Genomic DNA, 26,866 nt, shown 5'->3' with positions numbered 1-26,866 from the left:
CGGCTTTTATGTAACTGTTACTTGTCTTTTTTTTATTATATCTAACTTAATCATTATAATTTTTCTTAGTTATTTTTTTGACAAAAGTATCCGAAAATTATATATAGCAAAAAAAGATGGGAAAAGGTTAAAAGAGAACAACAAAAATTACGATACAATACAATCAACTCTGAAGTCCGAACCCTGAAGCTGTTTGACAGAAAGAAAAAAATGTGTAATAAGAATTGTTTTATCATAGCAAAATTTTTTAACATGTTTTAGTTTCTTTTACAAAAAACAAAATAAGATAATAAGCAGAGATTGTCCGCAAAGTTCATGTTTTATGTTTGAATGGAACAACAAATCATCAACCCATCAAGATGTGTCCGAATCAGTCCAAAGGGCAAAACAAATACAACTGATGTCCTAAAAAACCGTATAAATCTCAATGTTTATATAAGATGTGTATAAGAGCCTCTCTTGTGGTGGCATCGATATTCAATCACCACAAATGGTGGTAAATGGAAAAAGAAGAAGAAGAAGAAGAAGAATGAGAAGTAACGTAGAAGCGCGATATACAACTAAACTTTTACTATGTATCTACAACTTATCTGCAATTTTCGTCACAGCATCTGCGAGCTTGTTGAGAACAGCGACTAAGCTATCACCGTGATCTTTTCTTTGCTCTCTGTCTAGTTTCAAGTTTAAATTCTGAACCTCAAGCTGTGCCGCCAACAACTGCCCATTTCTTTCTAGTATCTCTATCAATTGATTCTGCATCTTCTTCGTTTCACCTTCTTCTTCTTCTTTTTCTTCTCTTTCACCTGTAGATGTTCGTTTACGCTTTCTCTCTTCTTGTGATGTCGATGCACCTTCCACATTTGCTCCTCCGGGATGCTTCTCTTTCACTCTACCTTCAAATTCAAAAATCAACTCTTAGGTGATAAAAAAGATAAAAAAAAACGCAAATATCATACACCAAAAACTATATATTTTAAACTAGCTTTTTAATACAATTAGTGATGCATTTGGTAGTACGAAACCATCTTACTTAGATGGCAACATATTCCACATAACTACTTAGTCAAGAGAAACTCCAGAGCTCTAAGACTATAGATCAAAGCAAAAATAAAGATGTAACACACACAAAGGTGAACATGTATAAATCCTCCAAATCAAACCATAGTGTTCTTTGCAAGGTACTCTACACTTAGTGACACATTTTTTTCGTTAAGAACTTCCGAAGTAATTGTACCAAGTCCAAAAGCATATACCAATGTGGCAGGATCGGACATTCCATGTCACTGGTTGACTGGTTCGAATCCTAGCACGAACGATCTAATGAGAATAACAAAAAAAAAAAAACAAACCTTGATCTGCTCCACAAGCTGCTTGCTTCTCCTTGTCTACAACATCTTCATACAAACAATTTGAACTTTCATTAGCATTGGACTCATGGTGATGATCTGATGACCCTAAAACAAAAAGACAAAAACTTTGATCTGAACTTACCAGGAACTGATTTGGGCACAGGAGTCGAATTCAACTTATCCAGCCGATCAAAATCAGACAACAACCCTTCCTCCGACGCCGGAGCCAACCCAAGAGAAAGCGTCGGAACCGCCGGAGGAGGAATGACACCACCATCAACAATATCATAAACCTCCTTATCGAAAAAACCAGGAAGCTTCTTCTCCCTACGAACATCATTCCTCATAACCCAATACGACTCCGTCTCTTCTTTAACCTGAGACTCCCATTCTTTAATCTTCTTATAATCTCCCGCCAGATTGCTCCATCTTTTACGGCACTGAACCGGTCCACGGTTAACCCCGTGGCGTCTGCAGTAAGAAGACACGGAAGCCCATTTAGGCTCCAGTTGACCCGACCCTAGAGCCATACCCGCCGCTCTCCCTCGCCGGACTCTGTTCTCCGCCACTCTCTTCCCCTGAATCAGCACAAGAATCTCTTGCCTCGTCCAACGAGGAAGCCTCGCCGTTTTAACGCCGTCATCTCCACCGTCATTTGACGGCGCACTACTGTTCTCTCCACCGCCGCCGTCAACGGCGCTCACTCCTAATCCTAACTGTTGTTCCAGAGCCATTCAAACGGAATATTCCCTTTCCCCTTTTTTTTTTTTTGTTTTCTCCGTTTCTGGTTGAAACGGGTTTAGACTTAACGGCGTTATAGTGAGAACATACCGTTACGGCCTTAGCGCCGGGGATAGAGAGAGAGAGAGAGCACAAAATGAAAAAGAGGAAGAAATGATTTAATTTGATAGATAATGACTTCTTATGGATTTTAATCATATTATTTTTTTGGAATTTATTAACTTAAGAACTGTAGATAAATTGACCCTTAAAATCGTTTTATTTAATTTCGTCCCTTAACACAGTCTTAGGGTTCATGTAGATGTAAGTTGAATTCTTAAGGGCATAAAAAAAATCAAAGTAGACCGTAATCTTTAATTCCTAGAAGTCCAATTAGGGGTTACTTGCTTTTCATATGGCTGCTGCAGTGTTGATTTTTTTTTTGTATTTGACACATCACTATCATCACTTCATTTTCTAAGGCTTAGATTCACTCTTAAAACAAAAAAAAGCAACATATATTTTTTTTAATGTAACATAACATAGATAATGCACATATAATTTGGTTTCAAAATCTCGTATTGTTCTTAGGGAGAAGAAGCTTAATTTGTGGAGGCCTGGACTGGAGGGGGCGTAGATTATGGCATTAAACGCGCCCTTTGGGGATTTCTATTGGTTTATTTTTGTGTCCAACTACTACTACCATAAATTGCTTTTACTCCATCATCCTTGATATGGCGTTTTGGTCAATTCTTCCTCCTCCATTTCTTTTTTTGGGGTTTTCTACATTTTTGTCAGCTTATGATAATGACAATTTTAAAGTATCTGGTTTAAACCATTTTGGTTCTCTCTGGTTTTAGGAAATTCACGTGCGTGTAGCAAATGCTGTAGAAATTTGCAAGAGAGATATCACTAGAGAAGTATAACGTTTGTGTGATTATAACAACGAGAGAGAAACACTCTAAAGCTTTAAAACTATAAGGCAATGTTTGTTTTGAAGTAAAAGAAATACATCAAAAGCAAAAATGGAGACGAAACCCAGAAATTTTCTTTATCCAGGTCAAAAAAACATAAACAAATTTTATTTTTCTTAATACAAAATATAAAACATCCTACAACATCCAAAAGTGTTTAACCAAAATTTTACACATGATTATGCAAGAAAATGATTTCAAATTTATAATTACAAATTGTTCATCTTTTAAAAATCATAAACTGTAATACAATTCTAAGTATTATCATAACTTTAATAAAATCTCATTAATATAATTCTTAAAACAAAGTATAGTTTTTCACCAAAATATAAACTTTCTCGACTTTGAAGAGTCACAGTTACGGACTTACTCTGCGTGAAAATAAAAACTAAAAAGTCACATATAAGTGATGATCTCTTCTTCTTAATTCAATTCAGCGGTTAATAATTTAATACTAAGATTAAAAGATTAGGCCAACTTTGTTTCTAATTTAAAAGGAATATAAAATCTTTTTCTTTCCTTATGGACTAATGGATTTTTGATGTCACGATAAAATTAAGGGAGGTCAAATTACTAAAATATTATGTTACTAAACAAAATTGGCTGGATACAAATACACAAAACTCATGATCTTAAGGAAAATTTTAAAATTTGGGGAGGTCAGCTGACCTGCCTTTGATACACATAGGTCCGCCGTTGAGCGTAAACATTTATAAATCCTCCAAAACAATTTGAAACCATAATGTTCTTTGATAAGTAAAACTAGAGCCGACAAAATAAAAAGTGAAGAGACATGACCTTTTTGAAGTATGATTTTAAGTACTACTATTAACCACAGCTTAAAATTTATCTTACGCATAGAGTGATTTTTTTTTTTTTTGGTTGATAAAAAACTTGACCAAGTCAGATAGATTATGTTTAGTACGTAGCTCTTAATGAAAAGTATTGCACTATAGGGAACCCTTAAAACCCCTAAAGGGTAGAGATAATGAAATGAAATGATGCCCCTACCACTAACACAAAATCAAATTCCCAAGGTTTTTTTTTTGTTTCATAATCCTTCGTTTACCACTCAAAGTCTATCTCCAGAAAATCGCATCATTCGTTTTTAATCATTAAATTAAATGTCTATTAATGCTTGATTATGTTTATGCCCCCTCCCACCCGCTTAAAGCCACTTTTAATTTATTTTTATTTCTCTGGAAGGAGTGCCCAATAAAATTATCTTTTGTAGTTTGTAGTTTGTAGTTTGTACCCTTACGCATCCATTACAGTGAAACTCTTTTGTAAAACATAGGTACGCTAGTTGCCTAGATAGACAATTAGATAGACACCAACAAATTTATTGGCAAAAAGTCACATGCCATATTAACCAATGAGCTTGCCCACATTTAGGTTATTATCCTAATGCTTCCTTAATTTAAAACAAATCGTATAGGGATAAACATAAAGTAATCATTTATGTGAGTTTAGTGGAAACTGATACTGTATAAAGTCTTTTTCTTTTTTTTTAACTAATAACTTTAGGAGAAAAGTAACTCTTTCAGGATGACATGATCGTTATTAAGATGTGCTTTTGTGGAGTATGTAATAGACTCTAACACCAATTTATACAACAAACTTGTTCAGTCTCAATTTATAAATACTTTTAGTTTCGTTGAATTCTTATTTCAAAGTAGTCAAGATATGTACCAATATGCTCAAGACGAACCTAGGTCTACGTCCATAACATACAAAGTACAATGAACTGGTCTACTGTCTACATGTTTGCATATTCAATTGGAAATCGAATATACGTCTGGAACAATATGTGGCTTTCCCAAATATCCTCCAACGGATACGAACCAGTAACAGTTTAGTAAACTAGCTGAATTGGAATCAATTAAAGAACAATAGATTTCAAACACATGCAAGGCTTATCATAGTACACAAATCTCAGTACATCAGAGAATACAAATAGGCAAATACAAGGAGCTTTATAGACAAAAGCTCAAATCTCAAACCAGAAGATCGTGTGGAGATGAATGTCCAATATCATCATCATCATCATCATCGTAGGAAGCTGTTGGGTGGGAAATGTCTTAAAGGGTTCTGTCGAAGCAGCTCTGTTTCTCTGTAATTTTTAAAGAAAACAATGTCAGATACTATGTCATGATATAATATATGTTTGGTGAATAATCTAGAGAGGCTTTTTTTGCTTACTTCTTTATCTCAAGGCCATCATTAAGGGGCAGAGCGTTTGATGATGATGAGATAGTTTCATCAGTCTTCTTCTTGTTTCCTCTCTCTCTGCATTTCATAATCAAGTTAATGATGGAAACATGCCTTATTCCAAAAAAAACATTCAAAAATTGTCATACTTACTCTGTGCATTCTTCTTCATCGACAAAAACCTCAAAGGTTGAAGCAGAGGCTGGTGCAGTTCTCACTATGGGTTTCTGAGGTACCTGTGAGGTTATATAAACGCAGTTAAGAGATCAATTTACAGAGATAGATATTTTTGTTAAGGATGGTAAAGGGCAAAACCTTGAATGATGCCCATTTTCTAGGTAAAGAATTGTTTTCTTTGTTCCTCTCAGCTCGGCCTCCAAGCATGAGCCAACTACCAAACTCTGGCTTTGACTTGTCTGATTCTGGTTGATTCCCTGATGTAGTGTCTGAAACTGCATCTGTGTAGATAGCAAACGGTGTCTTGGATGATCTGCAAAAGACAAAGGGTTTACCATAGTGAGTTGAGTGAAACAAATGCGGATAATGAAGAACAACGCAAAGAAATACAAAATCAATCAAACTGCTTACTGAGTCGGTTTTGGTTTTTTGGCTTGTATGTTAGAACTTCCTAACACCTGCCTCCTTGCATCTGCAGAAGAAACATTCTCATGTAAGAGAGCTTATTCAAAACATTAAAGTGATTTTACAAAGTAAAAAAGTTAATGTGACTCACTATTATCTCCCCTAGACAATAAAGTTCCAAAGCTTCTTGATGGTAAGTCACTATTCTCCTTTGGTTCCTGCTGGTAGGTATAACATTAATAATGGTGTTGAAAACCTTAGGACATGCATAATAGATATACTTCAAACAGACAAAAACTTCTTACTTCTTCAGCTGTGTTGGACCTTCTCATCGTTCTCACCATGAATTTCTTGTACGCATCATTCAACTTTTCCACAGGCTTTGCATTTCTGCAACAAGTTTCCACTTTTCAATAAGACCAATAACTTGGAGCAGAGAAACATAAAACTGTGATTTACATTCGTAAACAAAGATTACCTAGAGATACCGAGATTGAAGATCTCATTAGCAGTTTTCACCTTATTCTTAAACTCCATATGCAAAGCATTAGCTATGTAGTAGACAGCATGTGTCTTTCCAATTTCATTAACCTCCAAAAACTTGTATATAACTTCTGCATCAGCACAATGCTCCGCCTACAAAACGACAACAAAAAAAAAATCAATGAGTACTCTCTCTAAATATAAAAAGCATGTCTTGAAAAGGGGTTAAACAAAAAGAAGAAGAGAACATTACATATTCCAACCAAACTTTGAGATAACGGAGATCATCCTTGTAACGTTCCGAGTGCCAAAACTTACGAACACATTGCTCATATATCACTAACAAACCCGAGCATTCTCCTCCTGGTGGAAAAGCCTCCTGTACCCATTTTATACACCTTTCCAAAAAACCCCAAAGCCTCAAGGTTTACAAATTGGTACATCATAAAGATTAAATTCAAGAAACCAAAAAAAGTTGCGATTTTTCAACTTACTCGATCCAAGGAAACAAAGGGTCATCACCGTCGTACTCATCAATAGCCTCAATCAACTTCCTAATTTCCAACGAAACATCCACAAAGATTAAAAACAAGAATCGATCGATTGAACTAAAACCCAAGAAAGAAAGATGTGAAATTGAAAGAAGTACCTGCGTTTCTCGATGAGATCTTTCTTCAATTGATGGTCGGATTGAGATTTGAGAGCGTGGTTGAGAATACCAACATTGCGTCCTCTCTTCAATGGTCGTACGTTCTCCTTGAAAAGCTCCCATTCGTATCCAGTCTCTTGCTTCGAATTGAGAAACTCTGCTTCTGGATCTGAGATCTGAACCCTAGTTTCGGCGGCCATCGGTTGTTTCTTCGCTGGACTTTGGGGGAAGGATTTTGAAAATTCAAGGGGAATATAGCCGTTAGTTTTTACTCAATTAGAGAGCTTCACAACTTCGTTTCATTGATATACACGCACAGTCGGAGCGTGTAGACGCTTTTGTTGGGCCTAAGCTTTAATGGGCCAGAATTTTTTTAATATATAGCGGGGCCGTTGTTTTCCACTTTTTCCTAAACCAGTTACAAGTGGCTGGCCAATGAATACCAAACCGAACCGAAATTTATTTAACCGAATCTTAAATTATTTCCAAACGATAAATCTATACTATTAAAAGGGAAGCATTTTTAATAAGTAGACATAGATTAAGAAATTATTACATGAAATGCCACTGAAAACAAAATAAGAATATATATAAATCATGTATCCAAACAGATTGATATTTATTAGGAGCCAAACAGATTGATATTAGTAGTATTAGCTGAACCGAAATTAAAAGATATAATCCTAAAAAATCGGGTGCAATTAAGATGGGTTCTAAATCGGTTTCCAAACAGATCACAGTCTAATAATAAAAATTACCTAACATTTATGAAAATTAAATTTATTACCATAAAAATCGGACACTTAAATTCAGAATTATATATATGTAAACATATTTAACTTGATAAGATATTTAGATATATTTCTGGAAACAACAATTTATTATATAAGGAATTGAATTGGTCAAACCTAATTTGATATTATAAATGACGTGGTTAATTAAAGAAAGTAAATATAGAATTATCAGAAATGGAAATAGATAACATTAGATTTTCAAATTTCTTTAAAAACTTAACAATATTTTTTATGAAAATAAAACAATAATTAATAATAAGAAAATAAATAATGTAACAACTAAAAAAGGAGTATGCTCTTTTATATTGATTTCAAACTGATTAATAAGAAGAAAATATTTAAATTATAGGAAATATATATATATATATATCCAAAAATTATTATTTTAAAACTTATGAAAGTTTTTAATGTTCTTAAATAACAGAGCTACTAAATTTAAATTTTGTCTAAAATCTATTTTTACAAAATTATTATATTTAATTAAAATAAATAACGATTAATAGTATAAATTAAAATCTATAATAAAATTTCATCGATTATGGTGTGAATTAATTGAAGATAATTGAAGTAATTAGTTATTTTGAGTTATGAAACAAATATTCAAACAAAATATAGGCGATATGATGGCGAATTTTGTGGAAACTATCAACGAACAATTACGAAATTTAAGCAATATATTTGGCAAACAATATTTTAATAATAAATGAAAAATCATAGACAGATACTGAACTTTTTCTATACCATTTTTCTATGTATAACGAAATTTTTTGTTTAAGCCTAGAATATATTTTTTCGTTTTTCAATTTTAATAGCACATAATTTTTTTGTTCTTTTTGCTAATTGAAGATCTAATTTGAGTTTTATATTCTTGATTTCAGCGTTCGAATAGAGCATGGAAATGATTGTTTCTCCACCTTGTGTGTCACTGTTTTTTCAAACCAATGGTACTTTGATCTATTTATTCTTTAAATTTACTTAGTTTATTGACTTTGTAGATTTTATATTATGTTAAAGTTTGATCTTTCTTTTTTATGACACACCCTTGATTGAAAAATCATAAATATCGAGTTCTTATTAAATACTAATTAGGATATGGATAAGAGAAAGAAGAGCAGTTGGTAAAACATGGATCCTCAAATCAAGTAATCGAGCTAGATGGTATGAAGCATGACTACATCATTCTTGCTTTTTCATTTTGTTTAAAGGTTAGATTTTCAAATTTGTTTTAAAATTTAATCATATTTTTTTATGAAAATGAAACAATAATTAATAATAATAAAATGACTAATGAAACAACTATAAAAGGAATATGCTCTTTTATATTAATTTCAAACTGATTAAAAAGAATATATTTAAATTATAGGTAATATATATATCCGAAAATTATTGTTATGAAAATATTTTATTGTTCTTAAATAATAGAGCTACTAAATTCTAATTTTGTCTAAAATCTATTTTTATAAAAAATATTATATTTAATTAAAATAAATAACGAATAATAGTATAATTTAAAATCTTTAATAAAATTTCATCAATTATGGTTTGAATTAATTGTAGTAAAGGTTATTTTTAATGTATCATTAATTTGTGTGTTTTGTTTTTGAAGATTTGTTTTTGAGGATGGCAAACTTTGGTTTGATATTTTGGACTTGGGAATTAAACACATTAAGAAATTTATTGTTTGGTATTTAAATTAGCTAATAATTAGGGTGTGTTTATGAAGAGTTTTAGCCAAGGAGAATGTTGGATCACACAAGAAACAAGTACAAAACCATTTTACCAGGGAGTAGTACAATTAAGAGACTTTAATTGTGACGTGAAGACTATACTACTTGTGATTGATTTTATTGTGTTTAGACTTTTAAATGGGAAAACATGTAATCGTATTAAGGAGCAAGTGCATCCATCCACACATATTAAACTATTTGAAATAAACTTTTTGTATATCAATAATTTCATACCCAATATTTATGAAAATTATATTTAAGAAGTTTCCATAACCATTTCTATTAACAACAACATAACTATATGTTCAGAACCATGCCATAGTTAGGAAAAAAGAAACATTCACTTAGGGCATTAAATTTTGGAGAAAATATTAGGAGCATATATTATTTAGACTTTAGTCCTAATAAACTTATGTTTATATGAGACTTAATGGTTATGCTAAAATAATGTGTTAATAATATAGATAAATACGAAACAAATATTGGGCTTTGATATGGGCTTAATTAAGTGAGTAGAAAACAATTACTTCAACAATTAAGGTTTTTTAAAAAGTTAATAAATATTTAGGGTAAGCAAAGAAATATATATCCCTTTCTCCTCTTTTCTGAACAGAACTCAGTAAACAAAGTTTTCCTCTTGGCACAACTATGTATATGTTACAAGAAATCAAATATTACTTATGAAAACAACACCGCACGTACGTGCGGGTCCGTATCTAGGCACGTACGTGCATGTTTGAATCTCTTACATATTCCTTATTCGTTGGACTAAAATATACAATATCAAATAGTTAAATAAAAACTTAACATATAATGGGCGTGACATATTTACTGTCCCAAAATAACATACCACATTTCTCTTACTATTTTTTTTAATGTGATTATCTTTGTTGATAACAGAAACAAATCCGATCACTCTTTTGTCTAAACCGAATTAAAAACAAATCAAAATTGGTAGTATATGGATATTGAATGTGTCTAACATTTCTAAAAAAAATACATTTACAAACATAACTTCATATATATGTAATATATTATAAAGCAAACATAGTTTTTGAAATCAACCCCGCACGTACGTGCGGGTCCGAATCTAGTTAATTTTATACAAAAGAGTCCACACCGAACCTAAGATCATGAGAATATTAGTATATTTCAATAAATATTAGTTACAAAAATAAAATTGAATACATGAGAAACAAGTGTTTTTGCTCTAAAGTTAGCAAACCTATTTTTAAGGGTCTGCTAAATCTACCACTTTAGATAAAAAGAAAATTGATCTTAAGGTTGAAAATAGTTTTTTCTTCTCATCTTTTCACAGCCAAGGATTACGTCCACACGTTCACACTGCTTCGTTCAACCATCACATTCCTTTGCTGTCTCATATATTGTGAACTGCTTCGTTCAAGCATCACACTTCTTCGTTCTCTCATATATAGAGCTTCCTAATTAACAAACCCTATTTTCTTCTTTTAAAAATTTTCATTTTGCATTTATCAGTCCAGTGATTGCTTCATTGCTCTGGCTATCGTAGTTGTGATTTACCCTTTGATTTTGTAGAGATACCACCGTCAGTTACAATATTCCAAGTGTTCTTTAGTCTCCCAAGTAATTTGTCGCTTTCAATTTCATGGTTCTCCGATTTGAGTTTTATTGTTGGTCGTAATTGAGTTTCCAGAGTCGAAACGCTTTTAAGTCGTGATGTTTTGGTTTGTGTCGTTCATCCAAGAATCACAAGTACAAAGAGATACAACTCATTATGATGTAGTAGTGTTTGTTTGTTTTCTATATACCTCAGTGTTGTAGTTGATGTAAATAACAAGTTCCAGTTAATTAGAGTTTATTTCTCATTTCTGTTTTCTCTAAAAGAGAAGAGTCAAACGTCTCTTACTCTGTTACAAATTTCAGGTGAATCCTTGATGTGATGATCTTTCAGTTTTCTTATTTTTCGATTTTGTGGGAAAAGCTCAATGATGTAGAGAAAATAGTTTACTTTATAAAATAGAAATAGTTATAATTTTTTCTTTGTTCTTTTGTCTAATTTTTCGTTTTACATTTGAACTAAATCGTTTACAATAGAACTATTGTTACTTTCATTTGAAATATTGAGCCAGATTACAAGTCTGCCTTTCAATCTTATCAAGCATTTAGCAAATCTATGATTGATTTCCTACTATACCCATAAATCTAAAAGAATAATAAGTAGGAGCGTGTGTGACAGTAGGATAAAGTGTCTAACTAAGGATGTATAAACGAAGAACATAAGGTTCCTACAATGCGGTGTTTGGGTGCCTCAATTTTACGTAATTGGCCACCAAAATAACCTGACGGTATGCCATGGTGAGACACTCTAATCTTGTATTATGTAAAGGCTGATCATTATATATCACAATGGACAATTATGTAAATAGGGATTTCCAAACACCGCATTGTAGGCTTATTTTAAATGAAATATTTATTTTAATTTTTTTAGTTGAAATCTTATGCATTTCAAAATAATGTCTAAACATTATCTTTTAATCCAAAATTACATCTTAATTTGTGAGATTATTTTTATTTTTTTACTTATAGTTTCAAATCATTTTTACATTTGAAAACCTACATTTTAGCCATTTAGAAATTTGATTATATATAATCTTATTTTTTTCTAAAGCTAAAATATGTGTCACTAGCTCATATATTCAAACTTTCAAACTAAGAATCTAGTGATGGTAAAGGCAAAACATTTAGATTGGTGCGCTACAATCTCAAATCGCTTTGATTCATTGCTGGCTACAAAATGTTTCATTATATTGATACTCTTATGATTTAGTTTTAGACTTTTACTTGAGTAATTAAACGAATCATGTAAACCATAATTCAGACGCTATATTTAATTATAACTTTGTCAAGTTGTGTACAAATTCTAGCACAGTAGCAATAGCGGATCCAGAAACTATTTTTACCGGGTACAAATATTAATTTAATAATTATAAAAATCATAAAAAAAATAGCTATAGGCTAGCTTACATAAAGGGAGACACATAACCCTAACATGTGGTCAAAGCTAAAGCACACACATGGCCTTTAGATAAAGCAAAGCTAACAATCACTAGATAGCTCAAAAGAAAGGAAAAAAAAGGATAGGATTGCCTCATCATTGGGAAGGACGTGGTGATGCATTAGAGCTTGTTGCCTCATTAAAACCCCTTCGGTAAACCCATTGGAAAAAAACCCGAAGTAGGAAAAAGAGTACGACTCCTTCTAATGACTTTGGTGTCTTCACCATTGGGTAATGGTGAAGACCGTCTGGGTGGCTTCAGACGCTATTGGTGGATTCCTTGGACATTGTTCTTGATCATGAAGCTCACGCTCTCGGACAATTCTTTGATCATGCAGCTCATTCTCTCGGACAATCCTGGGGGCCAGCAGATTACACTTATTCCAGAGGGTCCTGGTTGTGTTGTTGCTTCGTGTCTTGGCTCCTGGTACTAGTCTTGGAGTTTGGCCTAATCCATTAGTCTCAGATCTGGGTCGGTCATCTGGGTTAAATCATCCCCTCCCCTTGTAAAGGTTTAGTCCACAAAACTTGCCCATCACCTACATCAAAAGGGGCTAAGTCAATAACGTTGAATGAAGTAGATTTTTGGAACTCTCCAGGTAATTTGATGTGGTAGGCGTTGTCGTTGATCTTGGCATGAAGCTTCTTGACGAACTCAACACCCTTCTGGATAATGGTGGTGAAAGGTGTAGCTATGGTGCTAAAAGCCTTAACAAACCAAAGAAAGACACTCACTAGATTATGGAAGCTTCAGACTGGTGCGATGCTGGTAGGGGTCGACCATCCTTCAATGGCTTTGATCTCCTCTTTGTCCACCCTAAGCTCTTGGATAAGTGGTAATACGCATGGTTGTTCCCCCGGGAAGACGCCTAGGCTTGACTCCGTCCAACAAGTAGTTCTCTTTGGTCCCTATACTTTAAATATCTTTAAACACCATGAGTAGTACATGACAAGCAGAATCACTAAGAGACTTCCTAATATTACTATAATTAATTAAAAAGTTCATTTTAGTGCTGGTATTCTTAGACAACTTGGCTTGCATTTCATTCACCTGAGTGGGTGATAAATGTTTTAAGCTAAGGCGTTTATTATCATTAATAAAAGAGTATTGGTTGGTGTGGCCCCAATGTGAAGTTCCCTTGTCTAACTGCCAAGGACGCCTTAATAAGAGGTGGCCAGCTTGCATTGGAACCACACTAAACGAAACCATGTATTGCTCATTGAATTTTATCACGGTCTTGTCAACCATTTAAGCTTATAAGGATTGGGGTGGTTTGTGGTGTTAAGAGAAAGTTTATTGATCATATAAGAGCTTGCTAAATTAGTGCAAGAGCCCCCATTTATGATCAAACCACAAACCTTCTCGCTCACCGTGCATTGAGTGTGGAAGATGTTGTCCCGTCCGTTCGCATCCTCTAGAGCTTGATTGGTGCTAGGATTCGTCGTATCATGAGAAGTTCCCCAATGTATGGTTTAACAATGGCTTCTTCAAGGTCCATCCCTTCTTCCTTCTTGACCGGTTCAGCCTCATCCTATTCAACTTCTCCGGATGCGCTAATTATCCTGGTACGCTGGTCAGATAGTCTCGTGTATAGTGGTCCCTTCCATGATATTTGAAGCACTCAATGTCTTAATTCCTTAGGTCATTGAATTGATCTGCCCCTTTGGATCTTGGCGGTCGTCCCTCGGTTACTTCTTAGGTTTGAACAAGTCTCCACAATAGCTGGTTTAATTATGTTTTAGCCTCGGGTAGGATTGTGGGATGGTGATGCGTTTGGTGACAAAGTAGGAATTACTTGGGTCCGGTTACGACTAACAATTGCGACCTTCCTCTTGATTTGTTGTTTGATTTGCATAGCGAGGTGCAATAATTCTTCGAAACTCGCATACGGTTGCGTCTCAACCATCCTAGCAATCCGATCTTGTATTTTATATAAGAATTAAGCCATAAGAGCTTCTTTCGATTCGTCCAATTGGAGTCGGTTCCATAAATTTTTGAACTCTTCATAGTAATCTTCCACACTCTTGGTTCCTTGAGATAGCCTCCATTTATTTTTTGCATCTCGTCGTGGTACATGGGTGGAACATTGCGTCTCCTCATGATAGCCTTCATAGCATTCCAAGTTGGGATGGGTCGCGCTCGGTTCCTTCTTCGTTCGAATAAGTCTCGGTCCCACCATGTAAGAGCATAATACGTGAGTTAAGCCGCAACATAAGCAACCTTTCGTTGCTCTTTGTAGTGATAGCACAAGAAGACATGGTCCATGAGACTCTCCCAATCAAGGTATGCTCTTGGGTCTTCCTTCCCGGCAAATGTAGGTACCGTGAGCTTAAGTTCTGGTTCAGGTGGTCACGGAGCTTGGCGATCATAATAGCTTTTATGAAACCTATCTTGTTCTCGCTCTCCTTCCGGGTGGTTCATATCAAATTAAAATAATTAATACATATCAGCTTTTATTTCCTAGGTTGACACATAATTGTCCTCTCTTCAATGCTCGAGTATCAATTATAATATTCCCAAGCCCAAAAAGAAAACCAAGATATCTTCTTCTTCTTTTTCCCATATGTTCTAAAATCAAAGACCAAGATTGAGGTTTTTTTAGCTTACAATGGCTTTTAGATTTTTAGGAGTATCAATCGGGCTTCCCCGGCCAGGCCCGGCCCAAAACCTGCAAAGCCCGCATATATTTGAGCCCAGCCCAGCCCGGACTGAAATATTCCGTGCCTATATTTCACCGGCCCGGCCCTAACAAGGCTACAGGGCTTTTTCGAGCTTTCCCGAGCTTTTTTACGAAAAAAACAAACTTCTAATTCTATAACATGTCATAAAAAGCAATGTTTAAAGCTGCATTATAAAACGAATCAATCAAAATTCATATAATTCATCAATATTCACTAAAACCAATCTAATTTAAAAGAAAAAGTTTAAAACCAAATAATTTTTTATACTTGAACCAAATAAAACAATATAGAAATCATATAAAATATCATAGATAAAGATTTTAAAAGTTATAAGTAAAGTTTTTAAGTTATGAAAACTAGGATTAGAGTTATAAATTTTATTTACAATAAATAATTAATCAAATATTCCAATCAAATAAAAATGTTAACAAAAAAGTAAAAATATTTATTTAAGGGCTTTCAGACTGGCCTGAGCCCGATTAGGCTAAGCCCAAAATACCCTATAGGTCGAACAGATTGAGCCCGAAAAACCCGATTTTTTCTGGACATATATATTTAAGTCCAAACCTGATATTTTTCAGGACCAGACCGGACTAGCCCACGAGCTTTGGTCCTAATTGACATGTCTATAGATTCTTGAACAACTGCTACTAGCACTTGATCTTCTATTTCGTCTTTCAAATCTTCTCCTCTTCTTCGATTCTCTACCTCCAAGTCTTCTTATAAATCAATCGGGGTAATTCATATGTTTTGTGTCAATATCATGTATATGCTTCCCTTTCGTCATTTCTATAAACTTTCTTGATGAAGGAACAGACAAAATTGTCTTCTGTGTACATCATCTTCTCCAATTGGAGATGGATGATAAACTTCGTTTGTTGTATTGATGTGTTATTCGAATCACAGAGTTTGTATTAATTTTTTTTATTGATCAATGTTTTGTATTCACAAACTTGTGCATAAAGATTAATTGTCTGATGATCCTGTAATTTTAAAATACAATTTTGTTGATTTAGAACGTTTACATATTTTTACCTTAGACTTTTGCTGAATGATTAATTTAATTACAGAAACGTTGGTTTGAGGATCACACATGCTTTATGTAAAAGTATGACCAACATTACAGATAACACATGCTTTATAATTTATAAGATGAACAAAATTATACAAAGAAAAAAAGAAAAAAATTATGTAATACACATGTTTATGTAATACACATGTTTATGTAAAGCATGTGTAATACACATGTTGGTTTGTAACATATTTTATGACCAACATTACAGATAACACATGCTTTATAATTTATAAGATGAACAAAATTATACAAAGAAAAAAAGAAAAAAAAAGCTATATACCATTTTATGCTCGGGTTTTGAAATATTTCTACCCGTATATATACAAACACACACATTTTTTGTGAACACTAATATATATGGAATATTACAATATTCTTCATCCTTTTGGTCCTCCTCTGTTTAGCAGTAGTTTGTTTTCTAGAGATTCTTTACGCAGATGATTTAATATTATAGTGATTTCAAATAATATATAATTTAATTATTACAAATTATATAATAAAAAATGATGCAATAAATAATGACTAGAAAACAAAAATCAAAATAAAAATTACATTAAACACTATCAAAAACTTTACTATGACAGTTAATTCCAAACAACATTAAAAAGTTACTTCCAAATAGAAAACAACATTTTAAAATTTTAAAAACAATTCCGCAGTGTAGCGCAGGTATCAATCTAGTTTAATTGTAAAAATTGTGTTGTAACAGTTGGTTATTGCTTTTGTACAAAATAATTCTATTTATGGCTTCCGAAATGTTCTCTGCTACTCCTCTTGCCTTAAATATAGTCTATTTGGTCATAAAATATGTTACAAAATACAATACCATAAAATGAATAAAACATTGTTTGTTCTTTGCTTATTTTTCAGTACAACACATTAAGTTTTTATTTTTATTTTGTTTGCTCTTTGGCATTTGGTTGTTTTGATTTCAAAGTTCAAACCAATAAAAATAGTTGCACATGAATCATATATATGACATGGATGTAAAATATTGAAAGATAAAATAAACCAATTCACTTAGCTCATCCACAAGACACACCTGATGCATTTCCCTTCAACGAGTAGCTGGAACGCGTCGTTGATGTCCTCGAATTTCATCTCAAGTGTCACAAACTTATCCAATTCAAGCTCCTTGTTCAAATAGCGTTTCAGAAGAAGCGGAATGTGTGTTTTAGCCTTCAAACCTCCAAACAACGAACCCATCAAAATCTTCCCTTGGTGAAGAACATCAGACGAGTTTAAACATATCTGTGAACCCGGCTTGTCCACACCTAGAGTTATCGTCTTTCCCCATCCCTAAATGTTGATTGTACCATGCAGAAGTTAAATCCTCTAACATTCTTCGACTTATTTGATGTAATTCTAAATCTAGTTCTACGTTGGTTTTAGGTAGAGATCAATGCCACAATACCTTTCTACAGCAAGCATAAGCTTCTTCAACCAAAAAACTACTTCCAACACACTCAAAGCAATAGTCCGCTCCCCCACCAGTCATCTCATTGATCACCTAAACACAAAAATATTTAAGTTATATGTTTTATCAATTTATGTCCATTGATGATTGATCTATATACTATGTGCCATTATCTCGCTAACACTCTTGTTTTCACATGTCAAAGAGTTTACAAACTCGGTAACTCCAAACTTTTGCCCTGCAAAAACATGATGTTAAAACTATTATGATATGGTGTATTTTAAAATACATAGAGATTTCAGCAATAGTTGTTCAAAAACAGAAGAAAAACAAGGAAAAAAGAATTAAGCAATTTATATAAATATTGAGTAAAGAAAATTACTAACCAACTTGGAATTTGGCAGGGTTTATATCCACACCAATGATTCTAGAGGCACCACAAAGTCTTGCACCCTCTGCAACCTGGAAAAATCCACACATTTATTCATTTTAGCAACTCATAATCAAGAAAGACTTATAACTACATGATCATTAGTCTTAATAGTAATTTTACCGCTAGTCCGATAGAACCAAGTCCAAAAATCACAACTGTTGGTCCTTGTTTAACTTTGGCAGTCTCCCAAGCAGCACCAACACCTAAAGAATAATCAATGTAACTCCATCAAATTAAATCAAAGACTACCATATTTTAGATATATATAATATATTTCCAATAAAGTGATGTACCAGTGGAAACTCCGCAGCTGAGAAGACAAGCACGACTAGGAGGAACCGAAGAATCGATCTTAACAACGTTAGCAACATCAAGAACAGTGTATTCGCTAAAGCTGGAGACGTTCAAGAAATGAAAGAGAGTTTGGCCATTGAGGTCAGTGAATCTGCTCGAATTTTCGTATCTTGGCATCCATGGCGATACTTTGAAGGGAAATTTGCTGCATAAGTTGCTTTTGTGAGATTTGCAGTCAACACATTCACCACAGTCAGACATGAACGTTGGTAGTACAGTGTCTCCTTCGACCACTTCCTTTACGTTTTCACCAACACTTTCCACTATTCTGCATAATCAAATGTCACTTACATCAATATTTCTATTTGTTCAAAAAACGCTTTGAAGTGTGTAACTTTGGATTTTTCTTGGGTTTCCTATGCATTTTTCTTGATTTAGAAATCTAGCAAGATATATTGGTTTATGCAAAATGTTCAATAAGAAAATTACATAGATTAATTATTTCCTAGTTGTGAGATATAATGTGGATTAGTGGGTGTGGGTGATTTTTTTTTTTTTAATACAAATTCACACATTATTTTGGTGATATTTACTCTCTTTATCCAACCATATCTTACTATAGTTTCTTTCTCTCCTTCCCTCATTTTCTTACGCCCACTATCTTTTGTCTTCTAATCAGGGGCGGATCTAGGCAATAAGTAGGTGGAGCACGTGCCCCATACTACTTTTTAACAATTAGCCAGTGGTTATGTGTATTTATGTCCTTCAGCTCATTTGGAAAATAGGCACCCATGTGAATTATGTGGTCTTGAGTTCAAACCCTATTTGTCTATTTGTTCTATTTTATTTTTCTCTTTTTTGGAGGTTACAATTTTATACTTGTTTTATGCCTTTGTTAGTCATTTCCTTTTAATTCCTTTTTTGCCTACGAGATGCATTTTGCATTTTTTATTCTATTAAATTTTATTTTTCTTTAATAAATTTATATGATTTTAGTTTCGTTTAATTTTTCTATTTCCATTTTAATTTTTGAATGAATTATTTTTACTGTACTATACATATATCTTAATTAATAATTGATAGTAAAACAAGCAAATTAGTAACATTAAAAATATTATCAGTTTATAAATAATTTATTATTTTTTAGGGTTTAAGTTTGTGTGATATGGTTAGAAAAGTAAATTTAAATGTCTATTTTATACTGAATTGTAAGTTTGTAATTGTGTATTTTCTAATTAATATTTTTAAAAGATATTTTTATACCAATAGAAAAAATACTTTTAAAACTTTGGCTCATTAAAGATGCAAATTCAAGTTATCAAAAAGATATTTTTAAATATGGTTTACTATATAGTTTTAATATTCTAAATATATATGTTTTGTGCCCCAGTCAAAATATTTGTCTGGATCCGCCAGTGCTTCTAATTATAGGACCACATAATTGTGAACATTCTGAATTACCGTTTAGTTTTGATTTAATGCTTTTTTTTAAGCTAGATTTTGGTTCATCAGTTTTTGGTTTGCTTCGTTGTGATATTCTTAGGTTTTGGTTTGTCAGTTTTTCTAGAACTGAAAGATGTATAAAAACATAAACTATAAAGAATAACTCTTCTTTATTAATACCAAAGAAAATAACTCAAAACTTTGGTCTCTCTTTCTCTCAAACTCAATCTCTCAATTCATAAGTCATGCTACAACTTTAGCATCTCCTTATATATAAAACTCATAAATATATTTCCTATTCCTAATAGGAAAATTTCCTCTTTTTTAATTTCCTATTATATTTAGATAGCTCCTAAATATAATCTCCAATTTCCATTTCTTGATTAGCTTGATCTCCAAGCTTACTTCAAGCTTACTCCAACATTATCCCCTTTAAGCTTGAAGTCTTTTGCTAAATCTTGAACTCCTATGAACTCTCTCATTTCCTTGAACTTATTCCTCCCAAGTGCCTTAGTAAGTATATCAGCCTTTTGTTCATTCCCTGGTACATGCTCAACTCCCAACTGTCCGTTCTCTATGCATTCTCTTATGAAGTGATATCGCCGGTGAATGTGTTTACTTCGACCGTGAAACACCGGATTCTTTGTGAGTGCAATATCCAATTTATTATCCAATAGAATTGTCACTTTTTCAGTTGGAGCACCTGTAATCTCTCCAAGCAAATCTTGAAGCCAAATTGCTTGCTTCGCTGCTTCAGTGGCTGCCATAAACTCAGCCTCACATGAAGACATCACCACTGTATCCTTTTTTTGTGTGCACCAAGTAATTGGACTTTCTACAAGGTAGAATATGTGTCCCGCCGTGCTTCTTCCATCATCTGGATCAACATTGTGACTTGAATCACTATATCCTACAAGACTTGGTATTTTGTCACATCGCGTGAAGGTTATACCCAAGTTAGTAGTGTGTTTCAAGTATCTCAAACACTGTCTCATAGCATCACCATGTGGAGCTCTGGGACTATGCATGTATCTACTTAGAACACTCACACAATATGACATATCTGGTCTCGTATGAAGCAAGTATCGAAGACAGCCAACATTCTTTCTAAAATTAGTAGAATCAATCTCTCTATCTCCTTTGGCTTTTGATAGTTGCAGACCTTCTTCCATGGGTGAATAAACCGGATTACAGTCCCTCAGTCCTGCTTCCTCCAAGATCTTGAGTGCATACCATCGCTGGTTTAGTGTTATGCCTTTGCTATGCTGATCTACTTCGATTCCAAGATAGTATGTAAGCTTCCCGAGATCACTCATCCCAAACTTTGCGGCCATCTCCTCTTTGAACCTGTTAATGCGATATGAATCAGTTCCAGTGACAAATAAGTCATCGACATATACTGCAATAATAAGATGACCTCCTTGTTCCTCCTTTCGATACACAGATGGCTCTTTAGAGCACTTGATGAAATGCAATTCTGTAAGAATGTGATTCAACTTGTTGTTCCATGCTCTAGGAGCTTGTCGCAGACCAAACAAAGCTTTGTTTAATTTATAAACCTTGTTCTCACTTCCTTTCTTCTCAAAGCCCTCTGGTTGTGTTACATACACTATTTCTCTTAGTTCTCCATGGAGGAAAGCTGTTTTAACATCCAGATGATGAATTTCCCAGCCATTAGACGCTGCAAGTATGATAAGTAGTCATATGGTTTCTATTCTAGCTACTGGAGCAAACACTTCCTCAAAGTCTACACCATATTGTTGTACATACCCTTTTGCAACAAGCCGAGCCTTGTATTTATTTATACTTCCATCTGAGTTCCTTTTGAGTTTGAAGACCCACTTAAGTCCAATCGGTTTTGCCCCAACCGGCAAGTCTACTAAATTCCAAGTATTCAATTTCTCAATGGAGCCTATCTCATCTTCACACGCCAACATCCATTCCCTTATCTCCTTAGCTTCATAGAAATTCCTTGGCTCATTGTTTAAGCATAGCAGTAGTATCTCTCCTTCTTCTTCAGCTAGTAGAACATAGTCCTGAAGATACTTGGGTTTGTTGCTCTGTCTCTGTGATTTCCTCAGTACCGGTGGTGACTGGTGTTCTTCTTCAATCTCAGCTTCTCTAACTCTTGCGTCTTCTCCATTGTTTGCAGGCTCATCACTTTTATCTGAATCTGCATTTTCACTCTCATCGTGACTCTTGTTTCCATCCTCATAACTCTGTTTCTCAAGATTCTCCCTTGCTTCTTCAATACCATGATTACCGAACTCACCAAGAGTGATGCTGAAATTTCCGTCACTACTCTGTTCTCTACTATCCTTCCTCCAATTCCACCCTTTTGTTTCATCGAAAATCACATCACGGCTTACAATGATTTTTCGAGATTGAGGATCAAGAAGTCGATAAGCTTTGGTTCCCGGTTCCGTACCTAGATGAACAAGCATGTTTGATCTGTCATCAAGTTTCTTTAACAATGGCCTGTCAATCTTTGCGTAACTAATACACCCAAAAATTCTTAGATGATCAATGTTGGGTTTCTTAGTCCTGAAAGCTTCATACGGAGTTGTATCCTTGAGTGCTCTTGTAGCAATTCTGTTCAAAAGATAGGTAGAATGGCTAACTGCTTCTCCCCACAAGTAGTTAGGTACATGCATGTGCTTTAGGATGCTTCTTGTCATTTCCATCAATGTCTTGTTGCGTCTCTCGACCACACCGTTTTGTTGTGGAGAATATGGAGCAGTGAGATGTCGTTGTATACTAGCAACTTCACAGAATGAATTGAATTCTTGTGACACAAACTCTCCTCCTCTATCTGTTCGGAAGACTTTGATGGTGGCACCTGACTCATGTTCCACTAAGCGTTTAAAGTTTCTAAATTTCTCAAATGCTTCACTCTTTTCTCTGAGAAGGATTGTCCACATACACCTGGAATGGTCATCAATGAGCACAAATATATATCTCTTACCTGCGGCTGTACTCGGTGTTATGGGGCCACACAAATCACCATGGACAAGCTCAAGGATCCTATTTTCTCGAAATGAGGTAGATTGAGGGAACATTTGTCTTGCTTGTTTCCCAAGTAAGCATGACCCGCATAATTCCTTACCAAAAGAGACGTGTGGAATTCCTTGAACTAGTTCTCTCTGTACCATGGACTTGATGGTTTCGAAGTTAACATGTCCCAGCATGGCGTGCCACCGGCTTGATTCACTTATATCCGAGAGGTTAAGACATGTGGTACTCTGTATCCCTATACGAACCTTGTACAAACGATTTCTCGATTTTTCTGCTTTAGCAAGTAGCTTCCCCTGTGAATCATGCATCATGAGACATCCTCCTCGCATCCTTATATCACACCCGGATTCTGTGGCTTGTCCCAAGCTAATAATGTTACTCTTTAGGTTTGGGATGTAATACACATCTGTCATTATGCGAGGTTCTCCATACATATCAATGAAAGAGATTGAGCCTTTTCCCTTGATGTCAATTCGTGAATCATCTCCAAATCGTACTTTGCCTGTAACAGATCCATAAATCTTATTAAAGTACCGACGATCTCCTGTCATATGGTTACTAGCGCCGTTATTAAGGTACCATATGTTCTCTTCGCCGGTGTTGGTTTCGTAATCGCTTGGTTTGCAGTGCTTCTCATTCAGGTATACGACCTCGTGCATCATGAGTTCATCAGCGTTTTGTGAATCTGAGTTGTCAACTTCTTGAGCTTCTTGTAGCTTGAGTAAACGATCATGATAGCTTGAGGCAAAGTGTCCCAACTTATCACACCGAAAACATGTTACTTTTGATGCATCTCTCGTATCAATGTAACGTCCTCTGCCTCTTCCCCTGTAGAACGAGCGACCACCTCGACCTCGTCCTCGAAAATCGCTCCTAAAATTGCTTCTAAAGTCTCGATATCCTCCTGATGGAGCCTCTGAGTACATAAGCTTCCCTTGGTCTTCTTGAGTAGCTCCTTCTTCTTCAAAGATACGTTCTTCATATGTTTTTAACTGACCAACAATGTCTTCGAAGCTATTGGTGTTAATATCTAACACTTGTTCCAAAGCAGCAACAATGTGTATAAACTTCTTGCGAGGTAAACTTTTAAGAAACTTCTTGACCAATTTAGATTCCTCCATGTTGACTCCTAAAGCGGCTGATTTTGATGAAATTTCAGAAATTTTCCCAACAAAGTCATCAATTGTTTCTGAATCTTTCATCTTAAGGCGATCAAATTCAGCTGTTAAGGTTTGGAGGCGTGCTTCTTTAACTCTATCTGTTCCCATATGTCTTGCTTTAACTGCTTCCCAGATCTTCTTTGCAGTGTCAAGTTCACCAACCTGAAGAATAAGCGCTTCTGGTATCGACTGGAAGAGTAAAGCTATGGCCAAATTATTTTTCTTGGAATCGGTGGATACGGTCTCTGTTGTACCCACGATTGTTCATCTCGGGTAATGGGCTAAGGCCCAGACTAAGCACACTAAATGGGCCAAGGATGTAGTACGGACCGGCCCACTAAGCCCGATGAAAGGTTGAAACGTAGAGAAGCATCCCCCGAATCATCTCGCAGCTCGGACTCGGTCAAAGATTCCCGCAATTAATCGGGTTGATTAGGGTGCAAGATTTACGTAGAGAATTTATTAGGCATTGATTGTAATGAACTGATATAAATACGTAAGGAGGGCCATTGTAAAAGGGATGGAAAAAAAACTTTTCTCTTGAGCAATAATATATACACTTTTTCTTAGCACTTTAAACTCTAAATTTAGTTCGGAACTTTAACAGTGGTGGGTTCCTCCGCTCAGAAACACTTCGGAAGGAGAATTTTGGTTTTAGTTCTCACAGTCTCTGCTTCAGATTCTGGCTCGATAACCTCCCAAACTTTGTTAACCTTGAGGGTGATCTTCATACGCATAGCCCATACCGTATAATTCGTAGAGGTGAGCATGGGACATGCGATGGAAGACCCTCCTCCTTCTTTAGGTCGTGTCGTAGATGGCACGATATCACCCATCCTTATCTCTCTCTTCTTTTCTCAAGGTTCTGATACCAAATCTAGAATTGAAAGATGTATAAAAACACAAACTATAAAGAATAACTCTCTTTATTAATACCAAAGAAAATAACTCAAACCTTTGGTCTCTCTTTCTCTCAAACTCAATCTTTCAATTCATAAGTTATGCTACAACTTTAGCATCTCCTTATATATCAAACTCCTAAATATATTTCCTATTCCTAATAGGAAAACTTCCTTTTTTTAACTTCCTACTAGGATTTCACCCGCGGTACACCGCGGAACTAAATTATAAATTATTGTATTTTAAATAATAATTTTTAATTTATTTAGTTTTCAAATTTTCAATTAATTAACTTTTTTCTAATTAGTTTAGAATTTTGTTTAGAATTTTTTTTCTTCTTCTTATGTTTTATAAAGTTTATAACCTAATTACATTAAATTTGTTATTAGATAGAATATAAAATTCTAGATTTGTTTTGTTCTCTAGAATTAAACAGAAGTATATGCCTATATAGTATGTTAGTGTATATTTTTATGTATATTTAATTTTTTTTTTGGAATATTAAGAATGTGTTATAGTATGTGTAATATTTTGTAGTTCATATACTAAATAATTTATATGTTAATTTTTAAAACTATGATTACAAATCTATAGTATATATGAGATAAACTAATAGTTTTAGTGTTGGTTCTATATTCCAAACATGCCATGCTAGGCGGGTCTGGCAACAAATTCAAAAAATTTTAATCCGCAAAGAGTCATCATATGAAACCCATGAAAGTAAAAATTATTTTTAAATACGTAATACAAAATAAAAATAAATCTATAAATGAGATATCAAATTAAATGGTAAATATGTTTGTTACCTTTTAAAATCATACTGTTAGTTTTTTAAATGATATATTTTATATTTGATTTTGAATATATATTTTAGGGGGAAATCAATGCGTTGAGATCAAAAATCTCGGCCACGGATCCTCCTCCAAGATCGAAAATCAATTCGTGTCTTGGTTAGGCCGATTGTTTAGGAAATTTGTGTATGGAGAAAATATTGTTTTGTAAAATTGAAAACTTAATATTAATTAAATCACTTATAAACTTAATACTTAATGCTAACGGGAGTGGTTCCAATTGTTTTGGAAATTTATTTAGGATGAGAAATCTTGTTTTCAAAAATAGAAACTTAATATTAATTAATTAAATGAAAAACAAATTAATAATTAATGTCAATGGTAGTCTTGTAAATAGGTGACAACTTCATGATTTATTTGTTAAATGTACTTGAAAAATGTATATATAGATTATATTTAGATAGCTCCTAAATATAATCTCCAATTTCCATTTCTTGATTAGCTTGATCTTCAAGCTTACTCCCATAGTTTTATAAAAACTGAAGCCATGTATAAAACCTACATGTAGTTTGGTTTGTTTCGGTTTCAGATTTGTGTTTTTTTTTTCATTAACTTTTCAAAAACATTCATTCTACTCTTGCTCAATAACATTTACATGGACATCTATAGTTAATTAGTTAGTGAACAAAAAGATCCCAATAAAAATTCATGAATGTTTACGTTGACTGACCAAAGATAAATGGATGTCTCTATACATTTAATCTTATGAAAGTCTCAAAACGTTAGACCACTAAAAAAAAGTCCAACAAAGCTCTTTCCACTTGAGGTTTGGAATGAATGGAGAAATGAGCACCAAAGCGGAAATTTCTTTTTTCATTGTGTAAAAAATCTGTTTATTTGTCAGGCTAACGCTAAAGACATTATCTATTTAAGCAAAATATTCAATAGAATTATAAAGAAGAAAAGGTTAAGAGGATGAGAAAAATTGAATAGACGTAGTAGCTATAGACTTACCCTATTGCCTCATGGCCTAGAATCCTCGGAAAGCAGGCTGGAGGAACCTGCAGAAACATGACAAAAATTTGTAAATCTGACTGTACATGTTACGTTTAGTATTAACGACCACAAAT

At 34.0% G+C, this 26,866-nt stretch overlaps 3 protein-coding genes across 4 annotated transcripts in view; all 3 read right to left on the bottom strand.

Moving 5' to 3' along the window:
• Nucleotides 393-2,250, bottom strand: LOC104786211 (trihelix transcription factor ASR3-like). Its single transcript, XM_010511567.1, has 3 exons — nt 1,492-2,250; nt 1,350-1,394; nt 393-893 (listed from the first exon to the last, which is right to left on the bottom strand). The coding sequence occupies exons 1-3, from the start codon at nt 2,081-2,083 to the stop codon at nt 580-582; spliced, it is 951 nt and encodes a 316-aa protein (XP_010509869.1). The 5' UTR covers nt 2,084-2,250; the 3' UTR covers nt 393-579.
• On the bottom strand, nt 4,898-7,240 carry LOC104786210 (mitotic spindle checkpoint protein BUBR1-like). Of its 2 annotated transcripts, none has more exons than XM_010511564.2 (11): nt 6,969-7,240; nt 6,814-6,873; nt 6,573-6,717; nt 6,315-6,472; nt 6,142-6,226; nt 5,988-6,057; nt 5,843-5,903; nt 5,570-5,744; nt 5,408-5,490; nt 5,246-5,332; nt 4,898-5,156 (listed from the first exon to the last, which is right to left on the bottom strand). In XM_010511564.2, the coding sequence occupies exons 1-11, from the start codon at nt 7,166-7,168 to the stop codon at nt 5,093-5,095; spliced, it is 1,188 nt and encodes a 395-aa protein (XP_010509866.1). In that variant the 5' UTR covers nt 7,169-7,240; the 3' UTR covers nt 4,898-5,092. The 2 variants fall into 2 exon arrangements, with proteins under 2 accessions (XP_010509866.1, XP_010509868.1); XM_010511566.2 differs by having other exon boundaries at nt 5,988-6,054.
• The window catches only part of LOC104786209 (alcohol dehydrogenase-like 7), a 17,030-nt gene continuing 7,379 nt past the window's right edge, over nt 17,216-26,866 (bottom strand). The window contains exons 3-9 of the mRNA XM_010511563.2: nt 26,751-26,797; nt 18,427-18,755; nt 18,254-18,336; nt 18,087-18,162; nt 17,868-17,938; nt 17,698-17,793; nt 17,216-17,582 (exon numbers count right to left, since the gene is read on the bottom strand). Coding sequence (XP_010509865.1) covers nt 17,304-17,582; nt 17,698-17,793; nt 17,868-17,938; nt 18,087-18,162; nt 18,254-18,336; nt 18,427-18,755; nt 26,751-26,797 — 981 coding nt within the window. The 3' untranslated portion in view covers nt 17,216-17,303. The remainder of the gene's footprint in view (nt 17,583-17,697; nt 17,794-17,867; nt 17,939-18,086; nt 18,163-18,253; nt 18,337-18,426; nt 18,756-26,750; nt 26,798-26,866) is intronic.

This window comes from Camelina sativa, chromosome 5, assembly GCF_000633955.1.
Source record: "Camelina sativa cultivar DH55 chromosome 5, Cs, whole genome shotgun sequence".
NCBI classification, from domain to species: domain Eukaryota; kingdom Viridiplantae; phylum Streptophyta; class Magnoliopsida; order Brassicales; family Brassicaceae; genus Camelina; species Camelina sativa.
Note: the sequence above shows the minus strand (reverse complement) of the source record. Positions and strands in the feature narration are given on the sequence as shown.